Consider the following 11,566-nt stretch of genomic DNA (forward strand, 5'->3'; position numbering starts at 1 on the left):
TGTCCTGGGTCTTCCCCGAGGCCTCCTCCCGGTGGGACGTGCCCGGAACACCTCACCAGGGAGGCGTCCATTTGAAGCCTGATACATACTTATTCAACAGTAGCCATATGTGCAAAGAACAAATGGTCTCATAAGCCAGTTGTCAGCAGAAACTAAGGAGCAGAAGTGTCTGCATATGAAGCTGATTTAACAAGAAACTGTTTTAACAGGAAAAGGATTAGCSGCCTGCCTGGCCTCAGGGCTGAAGCAGATGCTGCTTAGACTTRCATGTCTCAGTTAAAGGTCAGTTTTTAGCACCTATGAATAGAGAACAAGACGTCAGCTAGAACATTGGCTGATCATAGGGAAAATATTGACACCCACCCTTGCAGGATATGCAGTTAATAACATGTAGATACATCTCTGATATGAGGTACATCACACCTTTTAATTTCTTGGAATAAGAACTTGGTTGTCAGAAAGTTCTCAGAGTTGGTTGACATGCTGATGTTTTGCAACTGTTTCCACTCACACCTGTGTGTGTGGCATGACGAGAGCTGTATAAAGAGAGGATGTCTCCCCATCCAATGAGAGCTCACTCTGACGTTGTCAAGTGTGTTTCTCCATTTGCAAATSTTCAGTAAATTATTTGTTCCTTGAAGCTTTGACTCTCAGCAGCCTTATTCCGGAGATCAACTGAAAGTTTTCTCCAACACAACATCAACAACAAAATATTTTAAATGTACAGTAAAGTGTGAGAGGAGGGTCCGTCGGATAGTCGAACCTCAGATTCAGGAAGAGCAGTGTGGTTTTCGTCCTGGTCGTGGAACACTGGACCAGCTCTACACCCTCAGCAGGGTCCTGGAGGGTTTCATGGGAGTACGCCCAATCAGTCTACATGTGTTTTGTGGACTTGGAGAAGGCGTTCGACCGTGTCCCTTGGGGACATTACTTGTTCATTACTTTCATGGACAGAATTTCTAGGCGCAGCCGAGGTGTTGAGGGGATCCGTCTTGGTGGCCTTAGGATCGCATCTCTGCTTTTTGCGGATGACGTGGTTCTGTTGGCTTCATCAGATCGTGATCTGCAGCTCTCACTGGAGCGGTTCGCAGCTGAGTGTGAAGCGGCCGGGATGAGGCTCAGTGCCTCCTGTCATGAAATCTGGAAAAAGCATGTGAGATCTGTCCAGGTACACGCAGAAAACGGAATAAAGGCCTGAGAAATAACAGTATAACCTTGTATAATGATTTAATGATGATTATGGTTTGTAACAGGTTTAAAATAATAATACACATGCCAATGAAGAAATGTCTGTAATGTATGATCGAAAATATATGTTCTGTACTTTTAATCAGTTGAATGGAAATTGAGGTTTGAACAACTTGATTGTTGTATAATAATCATTGATTATTAAAGATTAAAGATAATGAGTGAGGAAGGAACATACTGAGGTAAAATGTTGACAAAGTAAAGCATTGAACATGTTTTGTAAGAGGAGGAACTGTGTGGACTGGGCGATGGGTGAGGCAGAATTAGAAGCAGATGGTCAACGGTAAGCAAGTAATAAGGAAGGAATGTGTMACGAGGGAGTTGGGGAAGGTTGGAACTTTCCACAGACAGTGAGACGCAGTGGGAAGGTTCTGAAGTAACGCAGCCCTGCCCCGAAGACTGCCCTGAGTTGAGAAGGTTTAAAATGTGGAGCACAGKGAGGAACGGGATTCTTYGTCCGCAGCGCAGAAGAGGAGACAACAAGAGGAAGCAGGCTAAAGACCAGCAGAGGGCTACACCCCGGGACCGAGGGAAGCTCCAAGACTTCACGCCGCCTAGAAGGGACGGACGGACGGACGGACGGGGACGGACGGACGGACGGTAAAGGTATTTTTGCTTTCCAAAGTTGGGTGTTTCCCTTTGGGTGTTTAAATTGTGTTTTTATGACTTGTTGAAACATAGCAAAATGAGATAGTGTAATGCATAATACTAGGCAGGCTATAGGTGGTAAGGTAGTAAAAATAATAGATACCAGGATGTTTGTTTATTCTGGCCTAAATTTAAACAGTGGTGTTATAATCAATGATAGATATTTCCTCAACCTATATAAAAAGAACCACAGACATTGTCACTTAGTTTTTCAAAACAACAAAACATAATAATTCTAACAATCAACATTAATTGTCCTTAATCCTCTGAATCTCCTCCTGCCAACCCACCACATTGCATTAGTCATAATGTTGAGACTCAAAGTAGCTTTAATTTATCAGAGCTTTTTGCTGTAGTTTGACTCCACAGGTTATTCAATTTTCTTGCTGGAACTTTGCTGTTTGTCAGCAGCAAAGTTTCCTGCGACAGGAAACTCAGGAAACTGAGTCAGTTTCATAAAAGGCTCAAAGTGGGAAGATGTTTTAATAGAAAATTGTTTTAGTCCGAAAACAATGCAGTTTTATAGCATATAAGAGGAAAAAATGTGCTGCAGGTTTGTTGTTTTCAAAGTAAATTTTCTTTTTCAGACTTTGCATTATATCATCTGATATTTATCAGATCTTTAATAACTCCAAAGAAAAGCGCATCACAGTAGTTCATGCTGCTKAAGCCTTTAGACTGAATAAGCGTGGAAATTTGTAGTTTGATCAGGGCCGGCCCAAGACATAAGTAAACTAAGCAACCACTTAGGACCCAGGAGCCACTGGGGCACCCCCTAACTTGAACTGATTTTTTGTTTGTTTATAGCAATAATTTATGTGATTGTATAAAAAAACATGCACACAATTTCTTTATAAAGCTGTGATTCTTTTCTTTAATCAAAATACGGGCAAGACAACAATGAAACATGCTCGTGGGGGCCCCCTTGTGGCCGGGGTATGACACGCTTCAGCTGTAATATGAGCTGCTGTGTAATGATCGGAGCGCATCCAAACCTCCAGAGCACTGGTGGAAAATAATTTAGCAAAAATAATAGAACACACAAAATATCAAGAGGAAGAATAGAAAAAAGCCAACGTTTGTTTTAATGTGTCTTGGTAATATAATGTTTATCGAAAAGATTTGTGGAGCTGCTAATAGAAACCTAGCTTGATAGCGACCTTGAACGGTCCAGTTCAACAGGAAACATTTATGCTACAGTGTTTGTGTTTGTGTAAAACAGAGTTTTAACTTTAAATAAGTTGATTCTCATGGCTGAGTTTTGTTTTTGTTTTTTTTTTTGCTTCACAACTTTTGATAATTATAACTTCTCAATTTATACTAGGCGAGAAAGACTCGCCTAGTATTAATGTAATTTAACTGTTAAGAGTTACCTCTAAGATAAATTAATTTAATCAAAGTAATTCATAAAGATGTATGTATTCCATCTTAAGTCCAGTGCATACTACTTTTTTTGTTGCTTTTACTAYCACTGAACACGCATATTGGCTATATTGCTAACAGCGTTGTCAGAGATGCAATGAGTTTATAGCAGGTGTGCGAGGGATCTAATTGTCTCACTATTGATTGCAGCAATCTATATTACTAGCAGAAACAAGAGGGCCCCAAAACCAATTTTTGTTCAGGGCCCCATGGAGGCTTGGACCGGCCCTGGTTTTGATGCATTTATTGAATTCCTGCAGATTCTGATCTCTGACCGACTGAGCTCTAGTGATTAGGATTATAACCCTTAAAACCTGTAACAGATATGTCGGATCTCATAGAAAAACATTTTGATGAAACAAATGTAATGTATTTCTGTATACACAAACTGTTTATTTTAATCTTGACTAGTTGTAGATAAACGGTGGATGACAATAAAAGCCACTTTATGAAGATTATTCTGCATAGATGGGTATACTTATAAAATATGTTAATATTTAGGACTATAAACTGATCAAAAGGCAAACTTAAGTCGTATTTTCCTTCTTTTTCCTCTCTCTGCCAATTTGAGTCTTTAATTGTTGCCAGCCGAGGGCATGTTTGCAGAAAATGGACAATAAAGATGAAAAGAAAAAAAGCATCCATCCATCCATCTTCTGCCGCTTATCCGGGGTCGGGTCGCGGGGGCAGCAGCTTCAGAAGGGAGGCCCAGACTTCCCTCWCTCCAGCCACTTCTTCCAGCTCCTCCGGGGGAATCCCAAGGCGTTCGCAGCAAAAGCAAAAATGCGGAAATATTTCTGGGTGTGGGACACACGTCGCGCCCAAACCCTCCATTTTAAGAACACAACGGCAGAAGAACGGTGCAAGTAATTAGGCAAACATGTGAGTGTTTGCAGTAACTCTGTCTTCTGTTCCGCCTCATAGAGACTCAATCAACGAGCAGTTAACTGCTGCTGAAGAAACTTTAACGCAGTTTTATAAAATCATCGTCAATCCGAGGAAGAGATGGRCRATCAGCGCGGACTGCTGTTTTTCTCCCGGACTCCCCTGATAATCTTACACCGGATAGGTAGGAAACACCGTCACTTTTTACTGATGATACAGATTAGAGACAGTTGGAAATAAAGTGTCTATTGGTTGACGTCACGTAGCGTCAGCAGCCGCTTTACTGAGCAAGTCGCCTGCAGAAAGCAGGAAAAATACATTATTCCAACTCTTTAACCCTCCCGGGGTCTTAAGATGCCGGGTCTTCTACACCTTTCAACGTTTTTATTTTGTGTATTGTGTGTGACGAAGCTGAAGTTGGTTTCTGATTCCAGCTTCCGATTCGGGAAATGACTAAAGGGCGATTCCACCTAATTATTCACTACCTTCCGCATTTTTAATCGACTCTAGTTTAAAAACTACAACACCTAGACTCTTCAAACCTGGACTGGATTATTCTGTTCTAACAGCAGAATATTTAGAACAATGTTTGTGATTCGTGAAACCTTTTTCTGATTTGTGAAACTTCAAAATAGGGCGATTTCAACACTTTTTTTTTTTTTTTTAATCTTGGTCACACTAAATCTGCTCTAATTCCAAATCTACAACACCTGAACTCTTCAAACCTGGACTAAATTATTATCAACTAGTAGCAGAATATTAAAACCATGTTTGSGATTTGTGAAACTTTTTTCTGATTTGTGAAACTTTGTGTTGTAGATTTGGAATTAAAGCAGTTCTCATGTGACCAAGATATTTAAAAAAGTGGTGAAATCACTCTTTTTTCACAAATCACAAACATGGTCCTAACTATTCTGCTGTTGGAGCAGAATAATCTAGTTTCAATAGTCTATGAGTTGCATTTTAGGACCTGGAGCAGTTCTAGTATGATCCAGATTCAAAAAAAGTGGCAAAATCAACCTTTATTGAAGTTTCACAAATCACAAACATGGTTTTAAATATTCTGCTATTAGAGCAGAATAATCTAGTCCAGGTTTGAAGAGTTCATGTGTTGTAGTTTTTAGAGTCGAATAAAAATACGGAAGCAAGGTTTCCCCCAGAAAACTTGTTAAACCCGGTGGTTGGGGCATCGAGGCGGTCCACCATGTTTTTGTATTAAAAGATGTTGACAGGAAATGTAAAAGTATTGTGGTGAAACCTGGCTGGAACTGGTTGAGATCTTTCCAAGACACACAGAAAACAGGTCACAAAAGCCTGGAGCTACTAGTAATCTTGTATTATGATTTAATGTTGAATGAAACTCATGTAATCTTTGTTTTTAAATGCAATATGAATTTATTATGTTTTAAAGATGAGGAAAATACATGTAATCCTTTCTTTAAAGGTTACAGGTTGGAGGGTAGAAATGAAAAGACCAGAAATAGATAAAAAGTGTCTGATGCTGTGTTACAAATATAGGCTGGAGGGGTGAAAGAACAGTTAAACAGTGAGGAAAGAGGAAGTGAGATTTTTAGACTATACAGTGGGGCAAAAAAGGATTTAGTCAGCCACCAATTGTGCAAGTTCTCCCACTTAAAAAGATGAGAGAGGCCTGTAATTTTCATCATAGATATATACCTCAACTATGAGACAAAAGGAGAAAAAAAATCTAGAAAATCACATTTTCTGATTTTTAAAGAATTTATTGGCAATATATGGGCAATATATGGTGGAAAATAAGTATTTGGTCAGCTACAAACAAGCAAGATTTCAGGCTCTCACAGCYGTGTAACTTCTTCTGTAAGAGGCTCCTCTGTCCTCCACTTGTTACCTGTATTAATGGCACCTATTTGAACTCGTTATCAGTATAAAACACACCTGTCCACAACCTCAAACAGTCACACTCTAAGCTCCACCATGGCCAAAACTAGAGAGCTGTCAAAGGACACCCGAAACAAAATTATAAACCTGCACCTAGCTGGGAATACTGAATCTGCAATAGGTAAACAGCTTGGTGTAAAGAAATCAACTGTGGGATCAATTATTAGAAAATGGAAGACCTACAAGACCACTGATAATCTCCCTCGATCTGGGGCTTCACGCAAGATCACACCCCGTGGGGTCAAAATGATCACAAGAACGGTGAGCAAAAATCCAGAACCACATGGGGGAACCTAGTGAATGACCTGCAGAGAGCTGGGACCAAAGTAACAAAGGCTACCATCAGTAACACACTATGCCACCAGGGACTCAAATCCTGCAGTGCCAGACGTGTCCCCCTGCTTAAGCCAGTACATGTCAAGGCCCGTCTCAAGTTTGCTAGAGAGCATTTGGATGATCCAGAAGATGACTGGGAGAATATCATATGGTCAGATGAAACTAAAGTAGAACTTTTTGGTCAAAACTCTACTYGTCGTGTTTGGAGGAGAATGAATGCTTAGTTGCATCCAAAGAACACCATGCCTACTGTGAAGCATGGGGGTGGAAACATCATGCTTTAGGGCTGTTTTTCTGCTAAGGGACCAGGACGACTGATCCGTGTAAAGGAAAGAATGAATGGGGCCATGTATCGTCACATTTTGAGTGAAAACTTCCTTCCATCAACAAGGGCATTGAAGGTGAAACGTGGCTGGGTCTTTCAGCAGGACGATGATCCCAAACACACCACCCGGGTAACAAAGGAGTGGCTTCGTAAGAAGCATTTCAAGGTCCTGGAGTGGCCTAGCCAGTCTCCAGATGTCAACCCCATAGAAAATCTGTGGAGGGAGTTGAAAGTCCGTGTTGTCCAGCGACAGCCCCAGAACATCACAGCTCTAGAGAAGATCTGCATGGAGGAATGGGCCAAAATACCACCAACAGTGTGTGAGAACCTTGTGAAGACTTACAGAAAACGTTTGATCTCTGTCATTGCCAACAAAGGGTATATAGCAAAGTATTGAGATGAACTTTTGTTATTGACCAAATACKTATTTTCCACCATATTTTGCAAATAAATTCTTTTTTTTTTTCCCCTTATAAACGTAAACAAGCAACGCTTAGCCTAGCGAGGGGCTAGTAAAGCATGGCGGGCCGCCAGGTTTATAATACACTGGGGGAACCCTGCGGAAGGTAGTGAAAAATTGGCCATTTCCCGAATCGGAAGCTAGAATAGGAAACCAACTTTGTGTGTGTGTGTGTGTGTGTGTGTGTGTGTGTGTGTGTGTGTGTGTGTGTGTGTGTGTGTGTGTGTGTGTGTGTGGTTTCAAAAAGTGTTGATTTGACGGAACGCCCTTGCAACACGCGCTATGCTGAGAATTGAATTCCTATCACGGAAACGTGCATCGCTCTAACAGACTGAAATATAACCGACGAGGCAACTTTTAAAAATATTTGTAACATTATCAGGTTTCTTATCCATGTAAGCCTGAAAAAAGTGGGTTTCTTTTCACAGATTAATTTAAATAAATACGGTTTTGACACATATAGCCTAAAAGGGCACGTTCGAGTTAGTTTTACAGTGTCTATGGAGCTAAAACAGTCTCATAATTTACAAATGAGCAGGACGAGACTTGCATTTGTAATTTTGATGCAAACACAAAAATATCTTGATTTGCAAGCTGCTTCTGGCCTGTGAGTTGTGCTGCATTTTTTGTGTGAATTTTAATAAATGGTCTTGGATGATCGTTGGATGATCTGCAACCAATCAGAAGCTTCTTTGTTTCACCCAATCACATGAACAGACCCCCCCACCTTGGGTACCTTACGTTTCAGCTAATCACATTAACCCATTCCATCAGCCTTGTAACCATGTTGAAGCACAGACAGTTTAGACCTCAGCCTGGTTTCTAGTAGCGACAGAGGAGCATGTGAGTAATTGACTGACGCATAATTTAAACAGAATCTCTAAATTGTTTAAAAAATTGGTTTCTGAATTTAGTGGTTTTTTTTGTTTGTTTTACAGAATCAAGAATCGTTTATGAATTGAATCATGACACTAAAAATGTGAAGATAATCTGATTTTATGTATCTTTGTATTTCAATTGTGAGATATCTTTAGTTTTATGTTTTTCTTTTATATAGAAACACACACTTCTGAATGTTCAGAAGGACTGAACATTCCAGTCCTTCTGTAAGACAAACATGAAAGACGGTTTATGTAAATGGAAAAGAAAGAAAAAACTAAAACCACATCCAAACTATTTGGATTTTTTTTTGTAAAACGTAAGAAACTAGAATGATAGGAACTGAGGTGAGCAGAAAGTGGAGAAGAATCTCTCTTTTGTTAAATTTCATCAAGTCTGGTTGTACCAACTTTTAAAACTCTTTTATTTCTTTTCTAAAATCTCTGGCATAATGTAATATATTTTGAAAAACCTAGTTTCCTTTCAGTCAGACGAACATTGGTTAATTTACAAACAAAATAAAGCTTGTTCCGATGCACCTATAGATTAAAGTGAAGAGGTTGTTTTTTTTTTCACTTAAATTTCTAAGCTTTTGTTTTGTCTTTTGGTCTAGATGGCCCACCATGCTGTCTGTGTGAAGAGGAGGAGGTTCTCGAAGAGCTCAGCAACCAGAAGAGGAAGTCCACCTTGGATAAAGAGGAACCAGAACCTCAACAGTTCAGAGAGGAAGAGAATCAACTCTGCATCAGTCAGGATGAAGAGCAGCTTGTGCTGAAACAGGAGACTGGAGACATTTTGGTGACTCCTAATGAGCAAAGAATCAACAATGAAACGAAACCAAACAGGAAGCAATGCGTCTCTCATGCTTCTCTTGAAGATGAGAATCAGGATCAGGAAGGAAGCAATTCTGGAGGCCCAGGAAAAAAGAGGGACAAAGAGCAGAAACAAAACAAGAGATGTCAGAAAACCAAACAGCAAAAAGGAACTACTGAAGGTCCAAAGCAAAAAAAGCACAAAAAAACTCAATTGAACAAAAGTTTATATTCCTGTAAAAGTTGTGGTAAAACCTTTCCTCGAAATGACTCCTTGACAAGACACATGAGGATTCACACAGGTGAGAAACCTTTCACATGTGTTAGTTGTGGGAGGAGTTTCTCTCATAAACAAAGTTTAGATTCTCACAAGAGGATTCACACAGGTGAGAAGCCCTTCACATGCATGACTTGTGGCAAAAGTTTTACGGAAAGAAAATGTTTGACTTATCACATGAGGATTCACACAGGTGAGAAACCTTTCACGTGTATTAGTTGTGGGAAGAGTTTCACTCTGAAAAGTCATTTAGCTTCTCACATGAAGATTCACACAGGTGAGAAACCTTTCATGTGTATTAGTTGTGGGAAGAGTTTCTCTCATAAACAAAGTTTAGATTCTCACATGAGTATTCACACCGGTGAAAAACCCTTCACATGTATGACTTGTGGAAAAAGTTTTACGGTAAGAAGTGTTTTAAATTCTCACTTGAGGATTCACACAGGTGAGAAGCCTTTCACATGTATTAGTTGTGGGAAGAGTTTCACTCAGAAAAATCATTTAGCTATTCACATGAGGATTCACAGAAGTGAGAAGCCTTTCACTTGTATCACTTGTGGAAACAGTTTCACCCGGAAAACTCATCTAGCTACTCACATGAAGTTTCACACAGGTGAGAAGCCATTCACATGTTTGACTTGTGGAAAAAGTTTCACTATAAAATGTAGTTTAACTTCTCATATGAGGATTCACACAGGTGAAAAGCCTTTCTCATGTACTAGTTGTGGGAAGAGTTTCCCTCTTAAAAATAATTTAGATACTCACATGAGGATTCATACTGGTGAGAAGCCTTTCACATGCATCACTTGTGGAAAAAATTTCACTCAAAAATGTAATTTGGATAAACACATGAGGATTCACACAGGCGAAAAGCCTTTCACATGTATTAGTTGTGGGAAGAGTTTCACTCGTAAACACAGTTTAGATTCTCACATGATGATTCACACTCGTGAGAAGCTTTTCACATATATGGCTTGTGGAAAAAGTTTCGCCTATAAAAATACATAGTTTATCTGTACCCAGGAGTGGTCACAGTACTCAGTGGTCAGATTATATAATTTGAACCTTAAGAACCAAGTTTTTCTGTAACTTGTCTTTTATGCTGTAATTACACCTGAATCAGGTGGGAAGATGAAGTTGACACCTCATCCCCCACCATCATCAAATCCAACAAAATTAGCGTTTAACATTTGCGCAGGAAAAAAATAAAAACATCAGTTGTGCTGCTTTTGATGAAGAACTCAGATGACCTCCGAAAACTTTTTGATTCATATCCAAGAAGTTTTTACTGCACAAAACAACACAAAAGTTTGACACCAATTTTGTCAGATCTGAAGAAGGTGGGGCAACGTCAGTCGGGTAGTAAATACAGCTGGATCACATTTCAAAATGTGTAGCTTAGTTACAAAAGCTTTTCAAATAAGAGTTATAACTGTAGTTAATGGAACGAAGGGTTTAATTTTTGCAGATTCAATTATTGAAAAATTGTGTTTATTGGATTCATGTTATGGGGACATGTATGGACTGGTAGACTAGTTATCAGGATTGGGATGAATGTTTTCTGTATTTGAATCTAAACATCAGACATTGTGGGCTGCACAGTTGGTAGAGCTGTTGCCTTGCAGCAAGAAGGTTCTGGGTTCGATTCCCGGCCTGGGGTCTTTCTGCATGGAGTTTGCATGTTCTCCCTGTGCATGCGTGGGTTTTCTCTGGGTACTCTGGTTTTCTTCCACAGTCCAAAAACATGACTGTCAGGTTAATTGGTCGGTCTAAATTGTCCCCAGGTGTGAGTGTGTGTGTGTGCATGGTGCATGGTGTCTCTGTGTTGCCCTGCAACAGACTGGCGACCTGTCCAGGGTGAACCCCGCATCTCGCCCAGAACGTTAGCTGGAGATAGGCACCAGCAACCCCCCCGACCCCACCAAGGGACAAGGGTGTCAAGAAAATGGATGGATGGACAACAGACATTGTATTTTCTCATTCAGGATTTCTTTCCTGAATCAGACTGAATGTCAGACTTTGTGGTTCTTATGTAATAAAGTAAATTTCCCATTTAGCTGTGGGTTGTGACTCATTTAAAGGTGTAGTTTGTAGCTGAATGTATCAGTTAAACCAAGCTTACACTAGTTGGACAGCGTCATCCCATCTGCTTTATTCACCAAGCTTATATTCAAATTTATAAATACTTCTGATACAAAAATGTCTGTAAATAAAACATTTTATTTGTAAGTTTTATATAATAAACTCAATTTAACATCAAGGTCTCCTTATTTTCAGTTTACCAGAAGTTTTTCACTTTAAACCTGTGCAGATACCTGCTGCCTGATTATTCTGATTTACACTACGTGCTTCTC

General features: G+C 39.8%; 1 protein-coding gene across 1 annotated transcript; it reads left to right on the forward strand.

Annotated features, from left to right (window-relative positions):
- The first annotated feature begins 1,836 nt into the window (after window positions 1-1,836).
- LOC103472587 (gastrula zinc finger protein XlCGF57.1-like) lies at window positions 1,837-10,841 on the forward strand. The gene is made up of 3 exons (XM_008422341.2): window positions 1,837-1,854; window positions 4,243-4,387; window positions 8,737-10,841. The coding sequence occupies exons 2-3, from the start codon at window positions 4,324-4,326 to the stop codon at window positions 10,218-10,220; spliced, it is 1,548 nt and encodes a 515-aa protein (XP_008420563.1). The 5' UTR covers window positions 1,837-1,854; window positions 4,243-4,323; the 3' UTR covers window positions 10,221-10,841.
- Window positions 10,842-11,566: the final 725 nt, after the last annotated feature.

This window comes from Poecilia reticulata, linkage group LG11 (assembly GCF_000633615.1).
Source record: "Poecilia reticulata strain Guanapo linkage group LG11, Guppy_female_1.0+MT, whole genome shotgun sequence".
In the NCBI taxonomy this organism is placed as follows: domain Eukaryota; kingdom Metazoa; phylum Chordata; class Actinopteri; order Cyprinodontiformes; family Poeciliidae; genus Poecilia; species Poecilia reticulata.